The sequence below is a fragment of the Pteronotus mesoamericanus genome, unplaced genomic scaffold (assembly GCF_021234165.1).
Source record: "Pteronotus mesoamericanus isolate MK-2021 breed Mesoamerican mustached bat unplaced genomic scaffold, CSHL_Meso_final contig_130, whole genome shotgun sequence".
NCBI classification, from domain to species: Eukaryota; Metazoa; Chordata; class Mammalia; order Chiroptera; family Mormoopidae; genus Pteronotus; species Pteronotus mesoamericanus.
In genome coordinates this window covers 4,842,350-4,869,416 of record NW_026555060.1, presented here as the reverse complement: position 1 = coordinate 4,869,416, position 27,067 = coordinate 4,842,350, and the positions used below count along the sequence as shown (strand labels likewise).

The window sequence follows — 27,067 nt, the reverse complement described above, 5'->3', positions numbered from 1 at the left end:
ATTACAGCTGTCTCAATTTTTCCCCCTTTGCCCCCTCCACATGGCACCCCCATTCCCTCCAGCAATCCCCCCTTAGCGGGGAATTGCCTGTCCCTGGGCTATGCATATATATTTTTTGGCTTCTCCATTTCCTATACTGTTCTTAACATGCCCCCTGTCTATTTTGTACCTACCAATTTGTACTTCTTAATCCCTGTATCTTTTCCCCCATTCCCCGCCTTCCCCCTCCCAGCTGATAACCGTCCAAATGATCTCCATGCCTATGATTCTGTTCCTGTTCTAGTTGTTTGCTTTGTTTTTTAGATTCAATTGTTGATAGTTGTGAATTTATTGCCATTTTAATGTTCATAGTTTCATCTCCTTTTTCTTAAATAAGTCCATTTAACATTTCATGTAATAGTGTCTTGGTGATGATGAACTCTTTTAGCTTTACCTTGTCTGGGAAGCACTTTATCTGACTTTTGATTCTAAATGATAGCTTTGCTGGATAGAGTAATCTAGGTTTTAGGTCATTGCTTTCCATCACTTCGAATACTTCTTGCCAGTCCCCTCTGGCATGCAAAGTTTCTTTTGAGAAATCAGCTGACAGTCTTATGGGGACTGCTTTGTAGGTAACTCTCTGCTTTTCTCTTGCTGCTTTTAAGATTCTCTCTTTATCTCTAACCTTTGGCCTCTTAATTATGATGTGTCTTGGTGTGGTCCTCTTTGGGTCCAACTTGTTTGAGACTCTGTGTGCTTCCTGGATTTGTATGTGTATTTCCTTCACCAAATTAGGGAAGTTTTCTTTCATTTTTTTCAAGTAAGTTTTCAATTTTTTGTTCGTTCTCTTCTTCTGGCAGCCCTGTGATGCAAATGTTGGTACTTTTGATGTTGTCCCGGGAGCTCCTTACCTTATCCTCATTTTTTTAATTCTTATTTCTTCTTTTTTTTGATTGAATGTTTTTTCCTCCTTCTGTTCCAAATCATTGATTTGAATCCCAGCTTCCATCCCTTTACTGTTGGTTTCCTGTAGACTTTTCTTTATTTTACTTTATATAACCTTCATTTCTCCTTGGGTTCTTTTTATGCTGTTGAACTACCCAGTGAGTTCCTTGAGCATCCTAATAACCAGTGTTTTGAACTCTGCATCCGATAGATTGCTTATCTCCATTTTGTTTAGTTCTTTTTCTAGAGTTTTGTTCTGTTCTTTCATTTAGGCCACATTTCTTTGTCTCCTCTTTTTGGCAGCCTCCTTGTGTTTGTTTCTATGTATTAGGTAGAGCTTTTTCAACTCCCTGTCTTAGTAGTGTGGTTTATTGTAGAAAAGCCACACTACTAAGTTGGATGGGGTGGAGCCTTAGGTAATTGCTGGGGTAGGGCAACCCGTGTGAACCAGGGTGACCGGAGTCTCAGATACAGTGTTGCCACTTTGTGCCTCTGTGTGGGGGAGGACTCAGAAAAGGGACAGTGGCCTCAGCCTGGCCTCTGGAGTTTGTCTGGGAGGAAGCTGTCCTCTGGGACTTGCCCTGATGCCAGACAGTTCAGTTTCTCCCCATATGCCACTGGTGCCCTTCCAGCTGCTGCTCCTGGACGGGAGCCCAGAGGGAGGGAGTCTGTATAAGTCCTGGAACTGTCACAGGCCCTTTAAGAGGAGGCGGCTGAGAATCCTGCAGTTCTGCCACCCCAACCTACACTGGTTTTTACAGTCAGGAGTTACAGGGACGTATCTTCCTGGCATCGGAACCCTGGGCTGGGTGGTCTAGTGTGTAGCTGGGATCCTTCACTCCTGAGGTACCCCCTCTGATTTTTATCTACCACATGATGGTGTGGGACCACCTGTTCTGCATCTCTGTGTCTCCATGTCTCCACCCCTCCTACCCATCTGGATGAATGTGACTTCTTTATTCCTTGGTTGTCAGACTTCCATACTACTTCATGTTTTAATGATTCTGGGTGATAGTTGTTTTGTAATTTAGTTGTAATTTTTGCTCTGGTTGTATGAGAAGGCAAGCTGTGCTTACCTACACCTCCATCTTGACTGGACCAGAAGTTTAGAAGTCTTAATAGTAACAATTGTTCAGGTTTTGCAGCACTTACTAGCACCAGTCACTGTTTTAAGTACTTTACATATTTACATATAGTTAATGCATGTGGAGCATTAACTGGTTTCATGCTTAAAACAATGCTGAAAGACAAAATAGAGAACTCGGTAATGAGAATGTACAGATCTTGGTAAAGAGTCTCAATGACTTCAAAGCAGTTAGTTTTAAAACCTGACTGCGAATGTCTCAGTTTTCTTAATGTCAGACCTACTCTACTTTTTTCCATGAATGAGGCAGAATTATCAGTGGCACAACTGATAAAATAATTTTGTATGTCCTGAAAACTAGTTTTAACAATATGTTTCATAATTAATTACAATAACTTTGCTAGAGAGATATCCAGTGGCCTCTCTTTATAAATGTAGAAATCAAGGATCAGAGAAGGAACATGATTTTTATCAAATCCTTACCTCTCTGCAAGTCCTTGTTGTAAGCAGGGTCTCATAGTCATACCATGATTCTTCTTAGGCTACAATTCCCCTTTACAGTTTCTGTTGAGAAACGTTGTGAGCCTTTTTTCCTGAATAAAGTCGCCCTTTTCTGCTGAATAAAGTAATGTGCTAACTTTGCCCTCTTGTCTGATTGGTTTGACAATCTCCTTTGGAGATTAGTCTGAGGTCAGCAGCACCCTCCCATCCTTATCTGATGGGGCAGTGCCTCCCAAACCTGGCCTGGCATCAGGGTTACCTGGAGAATCATTAAAAATATCTGTCCCAGGGCCCAAATACTAGGGCCCCAGAATCTGTATTTTTTAACATGAGCTCCCGGTGATTCTCATGAAGATGATGCCTTTGTGTTTGGGAAGCACTGTGCTAGGGAGCATGGCACCCCTTACCTGGGGATAAGACCAAAGGTGAATGGGAACGTTTCTGTTTCTGATCTCACCTATTGTCTTTCTGGGTGAATGGTCCTGAAATAGCTCCCTGGCCACTCGGCTCATGAGCCTCTGGCGCCGGGCATAAATGTGGGTGTAGTTTTTGTTTTGTTAACATCCTGCTACCTCAAGACAACTGATGTCAGAATCAACAGGAAGATTCTTCTTTGCAACAGTCAAACCTCTTGCTGCAATTTCTTTGCTCTGCCTCTTGTGTGTTACCAAATGGGGGCTGAAATGTTCACTCTCCAGGATTATCCTCAAGGGTTTTGAATCCCCCAGGGTAACATTTTGGATAGTGGGGTGAGTGAGTGTTCTGGGGTCAAAAAGGTGTGGATTTGAGTCCTGTTTTATTTGCTAGCAAATTGGCCAAGTTGATGAAGGAGGGTTCTAGACATCAGGTTTCTCATCCATAAAAATGGAGGTGATTGCAACTTGGAAGCTTGTGTGAAGGTTAGAGATAATGGATGTAAGATAGTTGGGACAGTGTCTGGCCCTTCTTGAACCTTCAATAGAGTTTTTAAAATACACTTTAAAGGTGACTGTAGGTCACAAAGAAGGAAATTATGGCTTTGTGAAACTGTTTAGGGTTAAGAGCAGGACACCTGCGTGTGACAGGTGATGTGTATGGTAAGCCATGGGCCCGGGGGGTATGGAACCAGAATGAAATTACTTGCCAATAAGCTAATGTCTTCAAAAAAATGTATTTCCCTAGTAGCTATTATTGGGTCCCCTCTCTCCTCTTCAGTATCAAAATCTAGAATACGTTTTCTTTAATAATTTGTTTCTTAATATGAATAGGAAAGGAAAAGAAAAACAACCAGAAAAACAGAGTCTTCATGTGGGCAAACCTTCATCTAGTCAGGGGCTAGGCAGGTATCATAACCAGACATGGTCTTAAAAAATTCTACATCAACATGTACAGGGGAACAAAGCCTATCTTAGATAAAATAAAAACAGAAAGTAAGCAAAAACAACACAAAAAAGGCTATTTACTGGTAGAGAATTGTAATTGAAACAAGCACTTTAAGAACTGTAAGTTCTTAAAGTTCTTCAAAGTTCTCGAAACAAGTACTCAAAGAACTTTACGTTCTTTGAGATAAATCATCTATTCAATTAGAATTCTGCCTCTGTCACCTGATAGCTGGATGTCCCTGGCTAAATTTTGTCACTTCTCTGAACCACACTTTATTCAAATGCAAAACGAAGATAATAGTTCTAATGCCACAGGGCTGCTGGGACTGTTATCGGGCAGACCCGAGTCCGAGTCCGGTTTCTCCCCCTTCTCGGCTCTTGTCTTGCTGTCAGGAGGGGAATTCAAATGAGAGACAAACTTGTATAGTGGAATAAGAAAGCAAATTTATTTATGAAATACACTTGAGGACGAAACTACAGGCAGGTACCCAGCTAGTCTGAATGCCCCAGGTATAGAGGAAATAAAGTCATTAGTAAGCTCATTAATAAGTTTGTTAGTAAGTTTGTTCTGTACACTTGAGCCAAGGCTACAAGCGGGCTCTCAGCTAATCTGAGAGCGCCAACTGTTGGAACTGCAGCAGTTACAGGCTTGAGTCAGTTTCCAAATTTCCCCCACTCCCCTTTCCAGACCCTGGGATTAACATAGTTATAAGGGCTTTCTTTTTCAGCTTGTGAAATTGCTACAGAGGCTTTCTTTTCAAGCTAAGGAAATCGTTACTAAGGCTTTCTTTCCCTTGGAAGCCATACAAACAAAATTTCCAGGGCTCCCCTCCTCCTGAGCTATCATAGTTCTGCTTGTGATTCTCAGAATGCCTGGCAATCTTACAGGACCAGGCTCAGGACTGCTGGGACGATGCGTGAGACATGTCTCCCTCCTCCTTCCTGCCTTGGTTTACTATCTATCCTACCTAACAGGAACATTAAAAAAAATAATGTGTATAAAGCATTTTCTTTTATAGGTTGAGTAAATGTTTGTTAAAGAATAATTTCACTAGGGTTTTAGTATATATTATGGAATAAAATAATGAGATGTCAGAAAGTAAAGTATAAATCCTGAACTAAGAGGTGTAGAATGGAATTTCAGCCTTCCCTCTGCAGCCCAAGTTTACTTATGTATATAGCTTTTCCCCCTTCATAGGAACCAGCTTTGTGGTCAGGAGCTTTATATTTATCTTAGACTTGTCAGAACCACAGCATTCACTTCTCTTTTCCTTAAAACGCAGGTGCCCCTATTATTTTGTCTTTTCCACACTTCTACCAAGCAGATGAGAAGTTTGTTTCTGCCATAGAAGGCATGCATCCAAATAAGGAATATCATGAGACGTTTGTGGACATTAATCCTGTGAGTACGCAGCTCCTTCTGGTAAAAGACCATACATTTCATTCTGTCTATTCAGTGTTTGTGGTTTAGTCTTTAGCTCTCTTAAATCTACTGTCTTCCTTTGATATACAGTCAAATGTAGGAAATTCAGCTCAGGGGAATGTAATGCATAGTCTCCCAGTCTCCCATTTAGAAGGCTGTGTTCTGTGGATCTAATCAACAGAAACACCAGTAAACCTGCTTTAACAAAAAGGCAACAGTGAAGTTTCCATCACTGAAAACAACTGAGATTGGACCCAAGGAACCTGGTCAATCTTCTGTTACCAGCCTTGAACCTGAATAGGTATACGTTTCTCTCGCAAGGCTGAACCAAGGTTGAAGACATTCCTGGTTACTGCCAGAAATGTTTTGGTTAAAATTAAAAAAATAAAAAAATATATATATATATCAATTAGCTTTGGTCACTTTTGGCAAACCTCTTTTTACCGGTACTTCTGAGAGTTTATTATATATTATTCATGGAAAAGGCATCAGCTATACATACACTGTAATCCTATATTCATAAAAAAAAATAAAAATCATGTCAAAAGGATGTGAGTATCATTTCAAAGTGTGACAGCCTCTCACTGTAGGAACTGAATTTGAGGTCAGGTATCTTCACTCTTGGGCTTTTGAACACATGGCACGATAAGAGAAAAGCAAAACATTCTTTTAGCACAGGAGTTTAGCGTGGTTGCGCTCTTAGCCACGCTCAGTATATCTGTATCTGAGAAAGCAGTGGGCTTATCTTTTTGTGAACAAGATCAGGTGTGGTTTTCTCCCTTTTCTCTCTTAACCACCGGTGAGTTCCTTTTCATCAGCCAAACTGTTAGCAGGTGCTTGTTACCAAGGGCTGGGCACAGTCCCATTACCTTAGCTGACAGCAGCAGCTGCTCCTCCTGGGTGGACCTGACCACACGCGGCCACTCTTCTCTGGCAGTGACAGCCATCCTTCTGACAGGGTGTCTGTTAGAGCTCCCTTCTGCCAGGGTCCCCCAGGGCTTTGCTAGTCAAAATGGTAGCATCCTGGGTGCTTGTTAGAAATGCCCAACCTTAGGCCCCACCCCCAGACCTACTCAGTCAGAACTCCCATGCATATGAAAGGATGAGAAACATTGGTCTACCAGGCACCTAAAAATAATCCACCTCTGTCATTTTGTTCTGAGGTCAGCCTTTTCCTTGTCCCACCGTGCCTGTCAAACATAGCAGTGGTCACCTGGTTTATCGGAAACACATGGAAATACTGCTGTATTGAAAAAAAATGGTATTTGTGGTTTCAACAATGTTTTCTTTCTTCTTCTCTGATTTGCAGTTGACTGGCATTATTCTACGAGGAGCCAAGAGGTTCCAAGTCAATGTTTATGTCCAAAAAATAGATGGCTTTATGTAAGTTTTGCTTCTTTCTACAGAGCAAAGGGTAGTTTTCCTACATTGACTTTCTGGTGGGGTTGATGTTGGGAAGGATACAGCCCATTTCTAAGTCCACTCACCCCCCCAGGGATAAGGCATGACCAGCATTCTCTTAAGCTCCTAGAATTTACTGATTTTATTTAACCAAATACATATAGAGTTCTTTCCATGGATCAGGCATTGTTTACATATTTCAACACCTTTATTCCTCACAGTAACCCTGTTTTATGCCCATTTCACAGATGAGGAAAACAAGGCACAGAGAAGTTAAATAACTTGCTAGAACTCATACAGCTAGTAAGGTGACAGAGCTGGCCCTTCCCCTTGCACTGAGCAGTTCCCTCGCCGTGCCTCCGGTCACCTCCTTCCTTGCCCTCTGCTCCCACCCACAGCCAGCCACAGCCGCACGTGGGTAGTTACAATGGTCTCCTGAGTCCAGCCTTTCCTCCCCACACTCTATATAAGAGCCACTACTTACTTAGGGTCCCAAAGTGTAGTCTCCTGCTCAGACTTTTCAATGGGAATTTTTGCAGTATGAGAAAATACTTAGAATTTAATGTTGAATGGAAAAAGCTATACATAATATCATATATCTATCTGTTCTTTCTATCTATCACCTATCTATATATCTACAAAACTATACATAATACTATACAAAACTATACATATCATATATCTTTCTATTTATCACCTATCTATATATCTATCTATAAAACTTGGTTGGTTCCCCATCACATTTGCCAAATCCTACAATCATGGCTCTTTCTAGGAAGCAGATGTGAGTTGTCACCTGTGTGTATTCCTGAGGCAGTATAATTTAGTAGTTAGGGTCTAGTGCTTTAGAATCAAAATGGAATTACCATCCTGGCTCTACCATTTACTCTAGTGGTCCTGGATGAATTACTCTGAGCTGTAATTTCCTCTCTTAAACCTGGGACAGTAGTACCTCCTGCATGGGACTACTGGAAAATTAAATGAGCTCATGTCCCCAAAACACCGATACAGAGCTGGTGCATGGTAAATGCTCAGTAAGTGACTGCTCTGGGCTCTTGTGAACGTGATACCTAGTAGCCTGCTTGGAAAACATTCCGAGGACCAGCAGCATCGTTCTGCCAGCTGAAGCCTTCCCTCTGACTCTTGGCAGAACTGTAACCATTTTGATGAATTGATTTCAGCATCTTGTGTTTTGATGAAAAGTTTACATACATCAACAGCACTTGGAATTGGTACACTAAGCGGTTGGACCCTAACTTCTGATTGATATGTGTTTGCAAAGATAACTAAGAAGTCTCTTTAAATTCTGAGTAATTTAATGAAATAAGTGTGCTGGAATTTTCATGAAAATACCAGCCACCAGTGTGCCATTGCAATGAGAATGCCGATAAAATGATCTCATCTTCTGTCTTTGCAGTGAAACAGGAAACATTAGAACCATGGTTTTCCCAGTGATGTATGTCAATGAGGTGAGTCCTGGGAGAGAGCCATGGTATGTTTTACCTGTGGAAGCTTGGAAATCTTCCATTATGATGTCTACCATTGCAGCTATGTATCATTTTAAACGTGAGGGGTGGGTGAAAGGTGATTTTTAAAAACCTGTTTGTCCTCGGAAAATTTATTAGTGTGTGAACATGGAGCCATTTATCTGAGATTTGAAAGTGACAGAAATTTCCCTTCTCAAGAACATTATTTGTGTGAACCTTCCTTCCGGGAAGCTGGTTGTGTAAGAAATAAAGTGCAAAGGTCAATGAAGCAATGCCAGACACTGTTGCAACAGAATAACCAACACTCAGATAGCAAATTAAACCTTTGAAACTCTGTCAGTTTGTAAAAATGTCATCTTTGTACTGTTCATTAGTTGATGAGGAGGAGGAAAAGAGTAAAATTAAAGTGATTGGCAACATTAATAAAAATTTAGTGTAAGATGGTTAAAGAAATAGTTAAATATATGTGATACATGTGCCCTGTCCAGTGTGGCTCAGATTGGTTGGAGTGTTGTCCTGTGTACCAAAAGGTTGTGGGTTCGATTACTGGTCAGGGCATGTATGGGAAGCAACCAGTTAATGTTTCTCTCTCACATCAATGTTTCTCTCTCTCTCTCTCTCTTTCTCTCGCAATTCAATAAACATACATGCCCATTAATTTCAGTGATACATGGTTGCCTCAACCTTAATCACAGCATAGAGTTTTTCCTACTTTCTGGTGAACAAACATATTGTGAATTATAGGAAAGAGATCCTATCCTATTTTAAATAAAAAAAAGTTTCCCTGAAGAAATAGTTCTGTTGTAGTGTACCCACAGAAATATTATCTCTAAAGGTTAGGTGTAAATTAAACTTCTGTTAATATCCTGAAAGCTCAAAAGACACCTACTATTTAAAACACCTATGACAAATTTTTTTTATGAATCACACATCACATTACTGTAGTTTTTTCCCCTCAGTTTCCCTCTCTTCTACCCAGTTTCAAGGAGAAAATTGTAGGTTTGTTTCTCCTCAATGAATCTCAGTTGACTGGCTTTTGTTGTTAGCAGCAGCATTTTAAAAAGTTTTTATTATTTTTTCCTAAACAAGTATTTTCCCTAAAAATACTTACTCTTTGTAGAAAATTTAGTAACACAGATTAGCAAGAAAAGGGGAAAAAATTAAAACCATTTTTCGCAGAACCTGAGCCAGACTGACATACTATTTTTAACTCGCTTTATTTTCCTCACCAATGTGTTGTAAAATTTTTTCCAATAACAACTTTGTAAAAAATAACTTAATAGTTTACATGTGATAAAACTAATATGTACTCTTTATAGAACTCTAGGAAAAAAATTTTAAAATATTTAAAAAGTGAACCACTGATAAGCCTGGCCCTCAGAGAACAGTGTGCTTGGCATCTGCTCACATTACCTCAGTAGTTGTGACCATACTGTGTGTTTTATATCCTCTTTAAATTTAGTGTTATATTGGTGACCACATTTACAAACTTTTGAAGGATTTGTGATTTCAGTGCTAAGACAAGGCTTTTATTTTTTTCATGGGAAAAATGCAGGCAATATTTACCTGAATATCTGTGAGGAGAGCATGAAAGTAGGGCTCTTGGAAATGCGGCATGCCCCTGCACTGCAAGCTTCTGGTCATAGTCGTGGCATATTTGAAGCCCCCGCCACTCAAACTTATGCTTTGATTTTTCTTTTGTTCAAGACCAGATTGAATCCAGGGAGACCTGGAGGTGACCTCAGAGGCTGCACTCTCACTCCCTTTTCAAGAGGAGGAGAGTGACCCTAACAGGCCTTGGCCAGTTATTGGGAAACCAGCCCTAGATCCCCAGCCTCTGCCTCAGTGCAAAGGAACCGAAATTAATTCCCAAAGTCTTTTATTTGTTGCAAATAAATGTTATGGAATTAAACATTTCCGATACCTCACCCATGACAGTTTCAGGTGATTAACACCTTTACCCTCCATTCAGAAAGTGTCATTCTAGAACAACTTCCTTAGTTAGGACACCCTCTGCAACTCTGGTTAGCCTCCAGACTTCCCTTGAACACTTTCTCTCGAGACCTCTGGTCCTGATTAGCACAGATCTAACCAAGAGAGGAATTATATTTTCCCTATACCATTGTTGCAATATTTTGTCCATTCGTTCATTCGCTCATTCATTCATTCAATCTACTGACATTAATTAACTGTGTGCAGGGTTGTTGTACCCATTGTTGAGGTGACTGAAATAAAAGTTTTGCCTTTGGAACCTCACAGTCACAAGGAAACTGACAAGGGATACCACAAACCATTACAACACAGTGCAAAGACAGTGACGGAGGATTTTAGACAGTGAGCTGGAAATGCAGAAAAGGAGCCTTTAACCAGGACTGAGGTGGCCAGAGAAAACTTCTGAAAGGAAGTTATGCTGAGATGGAGTCTAAAGGATGAATTGGAGTTGTTTTTTTACAAAACAAAAGATGATATTATCTCAATACTTTTAAATACATTTTCCCTCCTCCTTCCAACCTCTTTTGAGAGTAAAACATATCTTCAAAAGAAAAGACGAGATGTTAGTGAATAAATGCCCCCTCTGGTTATTTCGATGTATAATTGGATTTTCGGTATCATATAGCAAAAGAAGTTATCCTCCGGATATTTAGTAATCAAGACAATACTATTTTCTTGCTCCCCTAGAGTGCTCTCATTGATAAAGAGACTGCAAGTCGACTGAAGTCTGTGGTTAACATTACTTCAGTCGTCACCAACATACCCTACATCATCATGGCGCTGGGTGTGTTCTTTGGTTTGATCTTCACCTGGCTTGCATGCCGAGGACAGGGGTCCATGGACGAGGTGAGTAGTGGCTGGAGGAACTTCTTTCTTACTGGATAACTTTGCCTGACAGATTCTACTGGGCTTCCTTGAAGAGCCATCAGCTGGCTCATTAGGGTGGACTCTGAGGTTTTATCTTGGGCACAGTGACTTCATGGTTATATTACTGCTGGACAAAATGAGAAGCAAGAAGGCGGGTGATAGAATGGTACCTTCCCATGCTTGGGGCACTTGTAGTGGGAATGGAATCCCTGGGAGTAAGCTTTATGTCTTTAAAAATAACCTGAAAGAAAAGGAAGAATATTTAACAGCTGAGCACCTGGCATTTGGTGTCAGACTGCCTAGGTTCAAATCCCAGTGCTGCTACTTAGTAGTTTCATGACCTGAGAAACTGTGCCTCAGTTTCTTCTTCTGTAAAGTGGAATAATACTACTCCCTTATGAGTTTTTCATGAGGATTAGGTGATGTAGTAAAATAAAACACATGGCCCAGTGTTAGGATGTAGTAAGAGCTAAACAAACATTAGTTATATGATAAAACAGCTTCAAGATTATGGGACAAGGCAACCAGCACCTGCTTGGAATGAATCTGTGATACATTAGCAAAGATACCTACCACTGAGTCATCAATACCTCATAAATGGTTAGCACAGGGGTTGTAGCTACTTTCCTGGGTGGGGAGGGCTGGGAATAACCCCAAATAGATGGGATAAACAGCTGATGAGCCACTAATGACCAGCAGGCCAACCCAGGGTCTAAATACCTCCAGCGAGCCTTTTCTGTAGGAGCCTTTCATAAATTCTCAGCAGCTTCCCTTTTCGCAACAAAGATTCCTTTTTTTTTTTCCCTTTCTCCTAGCTGCCTCACCTAATTGTCTGAAGCACATGTGAAGCAGGGAATGAACTAGGTTGAGACCATCTGAATAATATTAGCCCAGATTTCCCCATCTTCCATATTCTATCATTGTGTTTCGTAATCCATGCCCATCACATTACAGTGAATTAGGTGTGAGGGAACTATTTTGCCATTTCTTATTTGTAAAATTTTTATTTTTCAATTATAGTTCACATTCAACGTTATTTTGTATTAGTTTCAGGTGTACAGCATAGCGGTTAGACACTCGTATACTTTACAATGTGTTCCCCTACAATGTGTTCCCCACAATATTTCCAGCGCCCACCTGGCACCATACCTAGTTATCACAATATTATTGACTATGTTCTCTATGCTGTACTTTATTTACATCCCCATATTTTGCCATTTCTATCTGTTGATCTCACTTCCAGTCTGACATTGTACAGTCCCTGAGATTTTTATGAGCACGTATGAAAGCCCATGTAAATATCATCATGTTATCACTGCCCCTGCAATTACTCATCTACATGTATTCAACAAGTAAGCAATTACTGAGCACCCACCACTGCCTCCAAGGCATCGTTCTTTGGTAGGTTTCAAACCAGGAAGGAGGCAAATTCAGTTGAGTGTGATGAGGGTAGTAGTCCCGGTCAATATAGGGAAGGGGACCCAGATGAAGTGATCGGAGCAGTCCTCCTTGAGGGGGGTAGGGCTGAGTGTTAAAGGAAGAGCAAGAAGCAGCAGGCCCAAAGAAGAAAGAGGGGAGCGGGACAGCCACCTTCCTGCCTCCGCCCTCCGCCATCCCTTCCCCCAGCTTTTCACATGGAGAGAAGTCTCTGACAGGAACACCTACCTAACTTCGCTGTCCTGTCTTTTCTGAATCACAGGGAACTGCAGATGAAAGAGCGCCCCTCATACGAACCTAACTGCGGCCTGAGCATGATGAAGGAGCCGTGCTGAGCTGTCCTGACCTGGATCAGACATGGGGAAACCCTTGAGTCCTCACAGGCTTGTGCCTGCTGTAAGAGGAGGGAGAAGACCCAGAGCTAGCAAGTGATGAGAGCATTGGGCTGGAGCTTAAAGAACAGGCTGATTCATTGGCCACTAGGCTTTATCAAATCCTGTGGTCCCTGACAAAGTGTTTTGTTTTTCATGTGTCTAGCAAGTATTTAATAAACTCTTGTACAGTAAATTTTTTTGGTTGGGTGCTGGTAGCTCCAGAATTTTATGACCACTGTTGTGGTTATAATGTCTCTGCATCAGTTGTTAATGTTACTTGGTCTAACCTTATTCAATATGCATCATTCACCAGACTTTGTATTCAGAATACATAAGTACCATTTATTTGTTGTATTTCTCTATTCATGTCTCCTCCAAACGAGAAGCGAGTAAGAGTTCGGAACCCAGGGTAAAATGGTAGCCTCATTCAGTACATCACTCAAGTGCATCTAATTTCCTCTTTTAAAAAGCTATATATTGCATTTCATGCTAATTGTCAGTGCATAATTCCTCCAGGAACATGATTTGGTCCTCTAACTACTTTCATACTGGTAGGAATCAAGTGGTGAATGGGTTGGATGGAGTGAGGCACCTGTAAGTTGATAGCTATAAACACCTGAGGATTTTTTACTTGCACTTCTGTGCATTGAAAGAATGCATAGATAATAGTGGTGAGGACAGTGCAGCTATTTCATATAGAGTAGAACTAAATGCTAGTTCTGAGATTTGTGGATAGTTTGTTATTTTTTTAATCGAAATGATCTTGATGTGGACAGATACTCCTTCCTGGGAGAATGTAATAAATGATTTTCTCCCCGTCACCCTTGCTAAGTATACTATATTATCACAATATTATTGAGTGATTATTTGTAAAATTATTTATGAACATAGGAAATCCATGCATCCATAGCCTAAGTTGCACATAAATTTCAGGAAGTCTCACTACACTAAAGAGACATTTCTTTGGGGACTGTCTTTTTGGTAACTTTGAAATTGTTTTTAGAAGTTTCCTTATTTCCTCAGATTCAGTTCCTTTCACTGTTTTGTGGCTTGCTGTCAGTTGCTGAGTAAAGAAAAATGTGCCCTACGCTTCTGTGACAATCGTCTTCCTGACAGAAAAACAGTGTCTTTAAAATATTGTGCAGAAAGTTCTTTAAGGTCCTTTGCAACCAGAAGCAGAGTCATCTGTCTTCAGAAGACCTCTTGGTTTTTAGTGTAACCTAAGTCAGGGGACTGGGAACCACCATATGTCACAGAATTCAAGCATAGTGAAAGACAATTTCTTTTTATTCTCAAAGTTAAAAATTCATTTTTGATTGAGAAACCTATACTGTTATCTGGCAAAGTGCACATAGAGTTTCTTAACTGAATAATTCTACAGGATTTTTTGTTTAAAACTGAACTTCAGTGAAAGCAAATGAAGGAAAATAATGCTATGGATTTTACAAACACAGCTTCTGATCCCTGTATGGGGGTAATAAATTGCTTTAGTTTATTTGTCCCAATTTTCCCTCTCTCTCTACACTACAGCAATATGTAATATGTTTCCCTTCTTGAAGGGGCAATTCATTAAAATCTCAACATCTCTATAAATTAAAATAGAACTTATACTTACCCCAAATCAAGGAAATATGAAAAACTAAATTTTGTTTGCAATAATGCCAAATATCTAGGTTTTTTTGAATTTATCAATATTTAGATAATTGGCATATTTTTTATGCATCCACTTACTCACACTAATAAAACTGGTAAGCCAGTGCATACTTACTAGTTCACGCTATCATCAGGATATAATCATCTGTGAGAAGGAAATTTTTAAGTACCATGAATGTTCACAATTGATGATATACACCTTTAGACTGAATCCCACGCAGACAAGGAGACCAAAAACATACTATTTCCATATGATTCTTAATATAGCCACTTGGCTTAAAATCACATTTGCTATTTCCCTTCTGAGAAGTATGGCAAACCTATAAACTGCTGTCAAGATTATAGATTGGTTAAGAAAGAATGTATTACCTATTTGATTTTAGATTGAAAATAACAAACTATTCCTCATCTTCACTGTCTTGGAAAGGCCCCAAAGTCTTTGCAATTGTCACTAAATCACAGAACACCGCTGTCCTGTACTATGATACTCAACTTAGGGAAAAACCAGAGAGAGGTTACCTTACTTCTCAGGGAAAATTGGGAGTTGAACACAGGACAGGAAGTAGGCTTGGCCACTTTTAGCTCCAGACTTTTCCCCCTAGGCTCTATTTCCTCACTAATGGTCACTAATGGTCAAGTGGAACAAGTACTATGTAACTAACCCTTACTGGGATTTTTACTTAAGGGGGGCTAATTTTTTATTTACATTGCTCAAGATATGAGTTCATTATACTTGGCCCTCTGGGCATTATTACTGAGGTTAATTGCTTGTGGTTATTAAAGAGAATACTGACCTGAATGTTAATGTAGCTTGTATAGCTAGTTCATTTCATGTGATTCTTGATGTGTTTATTTCTACCCTTAATGTAATGAAGTATTTCACTAATAAAAAACATTTATATGAAACTGCACTGTAAATTATGTCATCAGATATCAAGTTGTCTATGGAGTTTTATTTGAAAGATGCCCTTTGCCTTCTTGTTTGGTGCAGGCCTGAGTCACACCCCTTGGGACACCTCTGATTTCACTTCAGTTGTAGTGGACAGTTCTAGGCAGCCAGACAAGTCCCACCTCAAGCCGGTTCTATGGTGTGCTTTTCTGCCTCAGGACTTTCTCCAGAGGGCTGGAGGCCCCTCAGGAGCATGGGGAGTTAATACCCTCAGGGACACGCTGAAACCAAAGGAGGCAGGAGTAAGCTGATAAATGTTCCAATCCTCAGAGGGACAGTGCTCAGGCTCATCCTACAGGGTTCCTCAGTTAGGATTGCCCTTGGCAGGAACTGTTTCCTGTTATCGTTTCTTAATTCCCCACCACACTCTCCTCCCCCGGCCCCTGTTGCTTCCTCCCAAATAACCTACCTGCACAGACACCCTGATTCAGGCCTGCTTCCATTACCTAGCTAATTTCTGTGATTCCACTCTCTGGTTCTTCTCTATCTCTCTGATCACTTCTTGTTGGCACTGATGTTCAGCTGCGACCTCTTCTCACTTGATACTCCCTTGCTGACGATGGTATTGAATTGCTCTGTTCAACATCAGCCTCACGTATCCAAACCACCTGATGGATAGCCTCAGCCTGGTTGTTCTCAAATCCAGCAAGGGAAGAAAGGAACTCGTTTTTTTTCTCTTCTTCTTCCCAAATTCCCAATACGGTGGAATAACATCACAATTTACCCAACTGTACAAGCCGGAAACCAGGGACTCGTGCTGGTCTCCTCCTTTCCCTTCTCTCCACGTCCAGTCAATCATCAGGTGCTTCATATGCTCCTCGGTCTCTGCTCTGGCAGTCCTCCCCGGAAATCAGAGCTCTCACTGGGACTCCTGCAATCACCACTACGAGCATTCCTTAAAATTTTGAATAGGTAAGCAATTTATGTTTTCAAAAGGCATAAAAGGAGTTTATAATGAAAAGTCTTCCTTCACCCATCTCCTAGCCACTCAATTCATCTTCCCAGAGGCAATAATTATTTTTTAAAATGTACGTTTCCAAGAAATACATATACAAGTATATTTTATCTAGCACTCTTTTTTTCACCTAGATTGTAGCATACCATATAGTGCTCTAAATTGTTTTTCCTGTAATTTACAGTTCCCATTTCATGTCTGAATAGTGTTCCTCTGTATAAATTTTACTTTGGCAAACCCGTTTGTTTCCAATAATTTGTTTTTATAAACAGTGCTGTAATGAACAGCCTTGTATTCCATAATCTTGCCAAATCATTTACAAGATAGCGTTTCGAGGTCTAAGGACATTTGTAATTTTGATACAATAGATTTTTTTATGTTTTTATTTTTATTAAAGTTATACAAGCACATAGGTTTAAGAATCAAGTAATTCTACAAGGTTTGTTATATTAAAAAACTTACAGAGATGTCATTCTCAGATGCACCACTTCTGCCTCCTGCTTTTTAAAAAATTTACTTCAATGACTATTTAACACAGTTTCTTGAATTTTCAGTTTTAGCATTACCCGTTGGATAAGGATTTGGTTCTATCCTGTCTTCATTACACACACTTATCCGCACATCTTTTCCAAGGGACTTCCCTGAGGTAGTACTTAAGAGCCCTCAGGCAGCGTGTCTCTGCCAGAGTTCCAGCATTTCGCCCAGCTGGTGTCGCTCTTCGCCACAGAAAGGCACAAAACCCCCGGAAACTACTCGGACCGCGGGCGCTCCCTCTCCAACCTCCATCCCCTACGTCTTTCCTGCGTTTCAGCCTCACAGGCTAGGCCAGAAAAGAGGCGGAACTGCGTGTTCCGGAGGACTTTCCGGCGGATCAAAAAGCGGGGTGCACCGAGTGTCGCGGGAGCACGGAACCAAAAGCTGCTCCCGCGACATGGCTTTCAACTTCGGGGCTCCCTCGGGCACCTCGGGCACCGCCGCAGCCACCGCAGCCCCCGCGGGTAAGTGATCCCCCCGGACCTTCTCTTGGGGAAGAGGGCAGGCCTCTAGCCCTCCTCGGTCCGAGACTCTCCGGCTTGGGGTTCCTGGGGTTTCCTGCCGGTGCAGAGACTTTAGGGCTTCGGAAAAGGGCGGGCGACGGCAGAACCGGCCGAGGCGGCTCCCGATGAGGCCGCGAGGGGACTCAAGGCCCAACCCGGAGCTCGCTCGCTAGGCTTGGGTCCCCGCTAGGCTCTGCGCTCCTAGGGTTCTCTTCCCGCCGCCTGGGAGTTGGAGAGACCGGAGGCGGCTACCTGTCTCCCCTCCGGAGACCCGCCCTCCCCTCCTCCTCAGCTTCCAGCAGTGGCGGGAACGCGCGCGTGGCTCCTGCTCGTGGGCCTAGGGAGTATAGGACCGGGGCACCTCGGCGTTGCCCTGCGGCTCCTTCATTCCCAGCCCCCGAGCGGATTTCCCCGGGGAACTTGACGCTCCTGCTCCGTCCTCCTGTCCCTACCTCCGCTTTCTTAACTCGTTTGGAGCAAAGTCAAGGTTTGTCTTTTGCTCACTTCTGTGAAGCTTCATGCAGACTCTTCTAATCCTATCTTGCTTTCTTTTCTTCCCTTTTCTCCTTTTAAATTTTTGTTTGTTTGTTTTCTGCCTACATGCCTATCAGGATTTGGTGGGCTTGAGACTGCCAACTCCACCGCCAGTGGGTTTAATTTTGGGGGTTTCGGATTAACTGCTAATCCTGCAGTGAACTTTAATATTGGGAATTTCGGTGTTCCTACTACTTCGGCGACTCCATTCAATTTTGGTAACAGTCTGGCAAGTGCAGGTAGATACTGCGGGTCGTATGTGTAACGAATGTTGGGAGCTGGAGTCCAAGAATATGTTGTGATTCCTAGAGTTTGGAAAAGAAACAGCGACTTGTCTAATAAGGAAAGGAAATTTATCTTCTAATGTCGAATCAATAACATTTTATCAAGTTTTGACTGCCATAAAAGACTTTGGTTTGGGGAAGTCTTGCAAGTCATAATGTTCCTTTTCTAAATTTGTATTTAATTGAACAGAATTTAACTTCCAAGTGGTAAGAATTTGGAATGGATTATTATTTTCGAGTAGAATATCTCTTCCAAATTATTAGATATCTCTTCCAAAGTAAAAACCCAGCAGTCAGGCCCATTTTCCTGGGATTCTTGGACTCCTGCAGTCACTGTTTTTTTTCCTCTCATTTTTTTCCTGCATCCTTCATTGGAATTTCATTTTATTGTCCTTGTGTTTCCCAAGAGAACAAGTCTTATACGAACAGCAGTAACTTGTCTTGTTTTTTAACCCTATAATAATAATGCATTTCTTTTTTAACTCAGCAGATAAGTGCACATTTCTATAGGATATGTACAGTAATTATAGAATCTCCAGTTCTTTTCCTGGAAAATTTACAAAATGATCCGAACACAGTTTGTTGTCAGCATTGAGTTCTAAAAGATAGGCTAGACATCTTTGCCTTCAAAAAGATAATTATGAAGATTCTACTCTCTAGATGGATTGTTTGAAGTTCATTGGAAAATTTGTGAAACACAAACTATAATGTGTGTGTATATGTTTAAATTTAAAATAGGTCTCTGTATACTTTACATACAATGACCCTATAGAAAAGTCTTGTTCCTCAGCTGCTCGTATATGAATTTATTGTCCGTATTTTCTTACATTATGCCACTTATGCCTATGCCAATTATATGCATTTGGTAAATTTTATTCCCTAAAACTTACTTGAGAAGTCTGATATTTTGTGCAGTAACTTGTTACTGTACTGTGAGTACCACCTTGGCATCTTGATTTGAAAGCATTTTGAAGACCACTTGAAAATTCCAAAATAAAATAATCCATTATCATTAAGGTATGTTTAAAGCAATCACATATTACTGTTATTTGGTATGTTTATTTTCCATTTGCTTAAAATTGGCACTGGGTAAAACAGAAACATTATTTTCAAATCTGTGTTTCCAGATAAAGCCACCCAGTTGTAATTCACCAACACTAAATAAATTTGCCGTTATTTGCTGGATTTCATGTTCATTTGGACTTATCATTGTTAAGTTTTTAGTTGTTTTGATAATATACCTTGTTTTAACTACTTTTATATGCATATGTTCATTAACTTTGCCTTCAGCAACGGGCTGTTAGAAATTTTTTTTACTTTTTAATTTTGTATCCTTGCAGATGCACTATTAATAATAAACACTTTGGTATTAGGAAGCAGATCAGGATAAGATCCTGACTGATATTTTTATCATGTAGCCAATTCAGAATATATCTTAGTTTTTCTATGGAAGTGAGGAGAAATGAAAATGATTAAGAATAATGTTCAGCTCTTTAGGTGATTTTTATCAGAAATTGTTTACAGTTTTGCAGTACTGCACTAGAACATACAAATGAATAGAGTGGTTGTGCCTCATGCAACATGCAGTCTGTTCTTGAGTAATTTTCCATATCAGAATCATATGATAAATATCAAAGAGTTGGTTTCTTCTTACATTTTTTTTATATTACAGTGTTGATGAATCTCTCTTATACCAGAAATACATGAGATTACAAGTTAGATTCCCAGAAAACCTGTGGCAGAGCTTAGAGAGCACTAATGGTTCAAACAAAAAAAGTCTTTTTGATACCACATTGATAATCAGGTAAAGACTGACAATAAGGAAAAAAACATGAAACAATTTCAGATTGGCTAATATTCCATTCTATTCATGTCAAGTTAGATATAGTTTAGAGTAAATCTGTCTCTATACTTACCGAAAAGTGGAATATGTGTGTCTGTCAGAGTTCCCAAACTGAGTTCCCAAACTTAGACACCACACAGAGGCCTGTGGAAGCACTGTCTGCTTCCCCTGCCACTGCTTCCCACTTGTGGGTTTTTTCTTTTATGTCTTCTTCAAGAAACACATTCTTGTTGTATAGAGGTCAGTGTATTGGTATGTTTTCTTTGAAAAACTGCTTAGTCTCAGTGGAGACTTAAGTCAAAATATAAGCTCAAGTAGAATATAAATTAATTGACCAAAGCCAAGGTCGCAAACTGGCAACCCACTCTGCCATTATGATCTTTTGGCACACTATTGTAAAAACATTTGAATTAGTTGGCAAAAAATTGAATTTAAGTTTAAAATTCTGTATTTTACGTAGAAGATCCAGACCTTCTATTTCTTTTGAAAAAAGTCAGACTACGTTACACTACTGAACTACCATTCTTCTGTAGCAGTAGCCTGCTGGAATTTAGAAACTGCTGCCATTTTAAAGAACTGTTCACATTGAACAGTTCAACCACTCATTAGTGTTAGCAGCCTAAATCTTGGAGGCATTTGAATTTGCAATCCCTGCTCTAAAAGTACATACGTAGTCATTTCAGAGTTCGTTAAACATAATGGCAATAGGCTTGTGCTTTCTCAGCTGTAACTGTTAATCACTTCTGTAGTGGAAGGATATATATTGCATTGTGGTATTCTAGTTTAAATACCCGCTTATTTCTTTCAACATACATACCTTTTGATTAGTACAATAGAATAGTTTTTAAAAACAATGATGTTAAAAGAGAAAGGAAAATTAGATCGGTATATTTTGATATGTAGCAATTACTTATAATTTGAAAAAGAAATTACCTCATGTAGTCAAATGATTCTTCCTTTCAATTTTATTTATCTGCTTGTAATTAGGTGGCTTTGGAGGATTTGGGACAACATCTACAACAGCAGGTTCTGCATTCAGCTTTTCTGCTCCTACTAACACGGGCACTACTGGTAAGAAGATAATCTTAAGCCATTTGTAGATGTAAATAAGCTAGAGGCCAGGTTTTTTTACTTATGCAATTTCAATTTTTCATTTAAAGGACTCTTCGGTGGTACTCAGAACAAAGGTTTTGGATTTGGTACTGGTTTTGGGACAACAACTGGAACTAGTACTGGTTTAGGTACTGGTTTGGGAACTGGACTGGGATTTGGAGGATTTAATACTCAGCAGCAGCAGCAGCAGCAGCAAACTAGTAAGTGTGAGGTTTTCATTTTACTTCCAGTATAAAATTATAACAGCATAACTAACATTATTTAGTGCACTGTTCAAAACACTTTAGTGGATAACTTTTAATTTATTTTTAATTTTTATTCATTTTGATTTTATTCAAATTGATTTTAGAGAAACATCGATTTGTTGTTCCACTTATTTATACATTCATTGGTTGCTTCTTGTACGTGCCTTGACCAGGGATAGAACCCTCAACCATGGCATATCAGGACAACGTTCTGATCAACTGAACTACCCAGTGAGGGCTGGATAACTTCTTTTAAAGAATTATAAATATTACCCACATGTATATGATGATAACAGTTGGGGAGAAGACTGATTAACATGATGAGGATTAGTATCACTCCATTTAAATTTTTTGTTGTTGCTAAAAACAAGAAAACTACACAGAGGTACAGCTTGATGAGTTATATATAAGGTGAACACCCTTTTAATCACGGCCTATGTCAGGAGGTAGACCCTGGCCAGCCACTTCAGAAGCCCTCTACATTCCTCTCCTAATCACTTCCTTTTATAATTTTGTCACTAAGTGTGTAAACGGTATCACTTTATTTGTCTTAAATCTCTGTAAGTTCCTCTTTTAGCTCTTTTTTATTTTTCAATTTGTTGAAGAAATCAGCTTTTTTGTCCAGTAGAGTTTTTCAGTCAAGACTTAATTAATTACATTCCTGTGGTATAATTTAACATGTTCCCTTGTCCCCTGTATTTCTTGCTATAGGAAAACCAGTATCATTTACTATGAAGAAAGGATAATCAAAATAAAGTACAAAGAGCCGTAGCCAGGTGGCTCAGTTGGTTAGAATGTCATCCCATACACAAAAGGTTGCAGGTTCGACCCCCAGTCGGGGTGTGTATGGGAGACAACTGACTAATGTTTCCCTTTCTCCTTTCCTCTCTCTGCAATCAATTTTAAAAAATTAAGTACAAATAAAACATAGTAGTGTTAATAAATTCTCGCCAGATACGTTTTTGCCTTAAGCTCTGAGCCTTAGATTTGTTCAACCCTTTGTTGGAAAGTGAGATAAGCAGGTGTCATGAAACAGTAAAGGCATACTACTGGCACCAAACTGAAATTTCTTTAGAAAACATAACCAGATAATTAAAAGGGAATTTTTTGTTATGTGAATAGTTCATTTAGTAACTCAGTTGTTACTTAAGAGCAATATCACACACCAGGGGTACTTACTTATCTTGCTCTTGGGAAGTATTGATCCGATCTAGCAATTTCACTCTTCCTTCTATTGGCGAAATTGTAGCACAGAGAAGTTAAGTAACTTGCCCAAACTTACAAAGCCAGCGCTATCCTAGAATCCTGATGGTTAGTCTATTTATTCTTTTCACTATATATTTCTTTAATTAGAGAAGGAAAAACGTTTATTAGGCTGATATTGATAAATATTGATGTAATGATTATTACTTTGTATCCAATTAGTATTTATTATATAAATATAATAGCAATAAAGGTTGTTTAAAAGATAATTTGCAACTTCACAAAACTTACTTTTTCATATCCATGTGCTTTTTAATTTTTTTGGTGTGGGTCTAATAGCATGGATCTGAATTTGTGTTCTAGTAATGGAGTTAATTGTATTAAGATGATACCATTAGAAAAGCAAGTTTAACATTATAAGGATTATGCTAGTATATTAGTTTCTTATTGTTGACATAGTAAAGTATCACAAATTTAGTGGCTTAAAACAATGAAAATTATATCATTGTACAGTTCTGTAAATTCAAAATCCAGAAATGGGCTCTGCTGGGTTAAAAATCAGGTATCAGCGTGGCTGTATTACTTCTGGAGATTTTAGAGGAGGATCTGTTCCTTTGCCTTGTCCAGCTTCTAGAGTCTCCGATTCCTTGGCTTGTAGCTCCCTCCTCTAGCTTCAGATTTCACTTTGCTGCTGACTTCCCTTTCCCTTTTAACTGCCCTTATGATTATGTTGGGTCTCCTCTGATAATCCAGGATAATCGCAACAAAAGTCCCATTTGCTGTGTAAAGCAACATTTACAGGTTCTGGGGATTAGGATATGGACACCTTTTTGTGGGGGAATTACTTCTGCCTACCATACCTGGGATCTGAACTGATTTTTTTTTTTTTTTTTAAATACTAATTTGGACTATGTTTTTAGCATTAGGTGGTCTCTTCAGTCAGCCTACACAAGCTCCTGCCCAGTCCAACCAACTGATAAACACTGCAAGTGCTCTTTCTGCTCCAACACTGTTAGGAGATGAGAGAGATGCTATTTTAGCAAAATGGAATCAACTGCAGGCCTTTTGGGGAACAGGAAAAGGATATTTCAACAGTAACATTCCACCAGTGGAATTCACACAAGAAAATCCCTTTTGCCGATTTAAGGTATTTGTACTGCTTTCAGTCTTCACTTGAAGAGTGTATATAAGAGAGAATATGATATTTGGATTAAAATAACACCAAAAATAATTGCTTGGTTTTTCAGTACTCCTTGAATATGGTACAGTACGCTTTTGTTTTAAAAATACAAAAGTTACAAAATTGAAGTGATCATACATATGTGTGATTGAAGGTCATCAGAATATGACTGAAGGAAGGTGTGACTAGAATGTAATATGTAATTTATAACTGAGGAAAAATTGTTAATAAAAGGGGAATGATCTGCTTGGCATCCACCATTAAAAGGAGACTTAAAACGAGAATTTCATGGTATTTGTCTAACATTGTCCAGGAAAGTACACCCTAACCAGCATACAGGAGTATCTGTTCTGCTTGGCATGTATAATTCTACTGTTGCTGTTACAACTCAATGCCAAAGCCATCAAAACAATGTAGTCTGTTTTCTTAGTTCTGATTCCATGCCTACCAAGCAACCTTCTCGTTTGAATTTCACTTCTCAGGTTCTGTTGATCAACCAGTGAGAGTATTTAGGTCAACTTGTGTATTTTTGTAACAAATTGATACATTGAAATCCAGTTTACTTCATCCTCTTTCAAGTTTTGTTGGCCTCTGCAGTCTCTAAACCTAACCAGCGTATTCATAAGCCTGCATTTGGAGCTGCAAAGCTTAGAATCAGACCCTTGAACATGGTTAAACAACAAAAGTGACCAGCCAGTCTTGTTAAAGAACATCTCTTTATCTTATTACTCTGACAAGAAGTTTTTTTGAATATGTTTGAAAATTTAAAACTTTTATTTAGTGACTGGGACATATACAGTAGACATAGGTTGAATATAACAATTTTTTCCCTTTTTTTAAAGTTGATAAACATATGTATGGTAAAATACATCGTGAACTAATCTAGAATGAATTTAAATTCTTTTAAAAACTTGAATCTTAAGTGGTGACAGAAGAAAAAAGGCTTCTATCTAAAAGAGTACTTTTCTAGAAAGATAGTTTGTCATATCTAAAACTTCAGATTCCATGAGTCTAATACATAGTAAAATAACTTATATTTTGGTCCATGACTTTTATGTTCATTTTGTGATTATAGGAGTTGTTTTAGCAGTATGTAGAAGCACTGAACAACTGGATGTCAAAGTTTTTCAGAGGCAAAACTACTTAGTTACTCTGTCGAGGAATTTTTTATTTCACTTTCTACATTTATGTTATTCTGGTGTAAAAGAATTTCTCTTCATAATTAATTGTGTAACCTCCTAGGAGGTAAGCATCATTATTTCCTTCATTATCAGACGTGAAGCTCTTTTCCCCATTTTAGCAGATGTGAATCTATTATTAAATAGTGGATTTAAGATCTTTACATATTATTGATGCCATTTATTTTGTCATTCCACAGGCAGTAGGTTATAGTTGTATGCCCAATAATAAAGATGAAGATGGGCTGGTGGTGTTAGTTTTCAACAAAAAAGAAACAGATATCCGAAGCCAGCAACAGCAATTGGTAGAATCATTGCATAAAGTTTTGGGAGGAAACCAGACCCTTACAGTAAATGTAGAGGGTATTAAAACATTGCCAGATGATCAGTAAGTATACGATAAATACGCTTTATTTTTGTGTGCCTTGGTCCAGAGAGTGATCAAGTGGTTTTGTTGATAAAGTCCTAATTCAATTTCAGAGCAGAATAATTATTTTTCCGCTAGTGATTTTTCAGTATGTATATAGAAACATTTAAAAGCTTTGGTTTTTTTTTTTAAATCTTGGATTTTGAAACTTATTAGATGCTGATAATTTTTTAGATTTTTCACTTAGAAACAGGAAGAGATATTAGTCATGGCTGTGTGCATATCAAGGGACACAGAAACATTAATGGAAAGGGGTTTTGTTTTGTTTCTTTTTTCACTTTTAGGCATTTATTCCAGAGATATGAACACTTACGTTCATACAAAAACCTGTACAATGTTTGCAACAGCTTTATTTGTTTTTTCATTTTAATTTTTTATTGTATTCTTTTCCCATTACTGTTCAGCCCCATTATAACTCCCTCCCCCCGCCCCCGCAGTCACCACACTGTTGCCCATGTCTGTGAGTGCTTTTTTCTTTTTTGCCCAATCCCTCCACCTTGTAACTACCCTCCTCTCCTCCCATCCATAGCTGTTATCCTGTTCTCTATCGGTGAGGGAAAGTTTTAACTGATTACTATTCACATTTATTCATGGATAGAATGATTGATTAACTTTCCTTGTCCTAGAATTTTAATACATAGTGGAAAGACATTTACTTTAGGATATAAGTGAAATCAGATTTTACTGCTTAGTCTTAACTTGTAATAAAGCAACCCATAAGCTTCAAGAGAATCTCCAAAGTACTTACCAAATCTAGAAAAAATAAATGACATTACATGGAACTTGGCAGCCAAGCAAACCTTTTACAAATAACTTACTTGTTTCATTTTAATTTTATCACTTAAGTTGATTTTTAAGTGAAAAGAACATTAAGAGTTTATTTTACAAGATTTAAGAAAAAAAATTTTAATTCCCTTCTAACCCAGACATGTTTTAGTTCATCTAGTGCACTTTTAAAATCACATGCTGCATTGATAATTGTGACTATGAGTTTTATATTTTTATATGCCTCACATTGTATAACTTGGTATTTTTTTCCCAGGACAGAAGTTGTCATTTATGTTATTGAGCGCTCTCCAAATGGTACCTCAAGAAGAGTTCCAGCTACAACACTGTATGCGCATTTTGAACAAACCAATATAAAAACACAACTGCAGCAACTTGGTGTAACCCTCTCTATGACTAGAACAGAACTTTCTCCTGCGCAGATCAAACAGCTTTTACAGAATCCTCCTGCTGGTATGTTTCTATATTCATAGAGTTGAGGAAATGAAAGACTTGGGGGTGTTGTTGGTTATTAGTATTAATAAAATCAGTGTCAGCTTATCACATGTCTGCTCTACTGGGACAGTTTTGATTTTTTTTTTTATTTGTCTAGTTTTTTTTTTATTATTACATAGCTAATACGTTGTTAGAAATTTTGGGAAATGACAGACTAAAGAATAATAGTCTGACCCATCTGCCCAAAGGTAATTTACTCTTTAATATTGTGATTTTTTTCTAGTTTATCTGTTGTTTTAACTGAGTCTTAAAGAAGAACTTCAGTGTGTTCTCTTTGAAGATTCTCTCATGTCCTTTCCCCATTTTCTATTAGAATTTTTTGTCTTCCTTTCTG

At 39.0% G+C, this 27,067-nt stretch overlaps 2 protein-coding genes across 3 annotated transcripts in view; both read left to right on the top strand.

Annotated features, from left to right (window-relative positions):
- The window catches only part of SCARB2 (scavenger receptor class B member 2), a 56,002-nt gene extending 41,440 nt beyond the window's left edge, over positions 1–14,562 (top strand). The window contains exons 8-12 of the mRNA XM_054591809.1: positions 5,154–5,272; positions 6,603–6,676; positions 8,112–8,163; positions 10,861–11,019; positions 12,740–14,562. Of these exons, the coding sequence (XP_054447784.1) occupies positions 5,154–5,272; positions 6,603–6,676; positions 8,112–8,163; positions 10,861–11,019; positions 12,740–12,778 (443 nt within the window). The 3' untranslated portion in view covers positions 12,779–14,562. The remainder of the gene's footprint in view (positions 1–5,153; positions 5,273–6,602; positions 6,677–8,111; positions 8,164–10,860; positions 11,020–12,739) is intronic.
- Positions 14,563–17,294: 2,732 nt separating this feature from the next.
- The window catches only part of NUP54 (nucleoporin 54), a 30,954-nt gene continuing 21,181 nt past the window's right edge, over positions 17,295–27,067 (top strand). Inside the window, exons 1-7 of one of the 2 annotated variants that reach the window (XM_054591754.1) lie at positions 17,295–17,406; positions 18,057–18,218; positions 21,094–21,177; positions 21,267–21,419; positions 23,588–23,814; positions 25,226–25,413; positions 26,495–26,691. In XM_054591754.1, coding sequence (XP_054447729.1) covers positions 17,340–17,406; positions 18,057–18,218; positions 21,094–21,177; positions 21,267–21,419; positions 23,588–23,814; positions 25,226–25,413; positions 26,495–26,691 — 1,078 coding nt within the window. In that variant the 5' untranslated portion in view covers positions 17,295–17,339. The remainder of the gene's footprint in view (positions 17,407–18,056; positions 18,219–21,093; positions 21,178–21,266; positions 21,420–23,587; positions 23,815–25,225; positions 25,414–26,494; positions 26,692–27,067) is intronic. The other variant, XM_054591745.1, reaches the window with a different exon arrangement.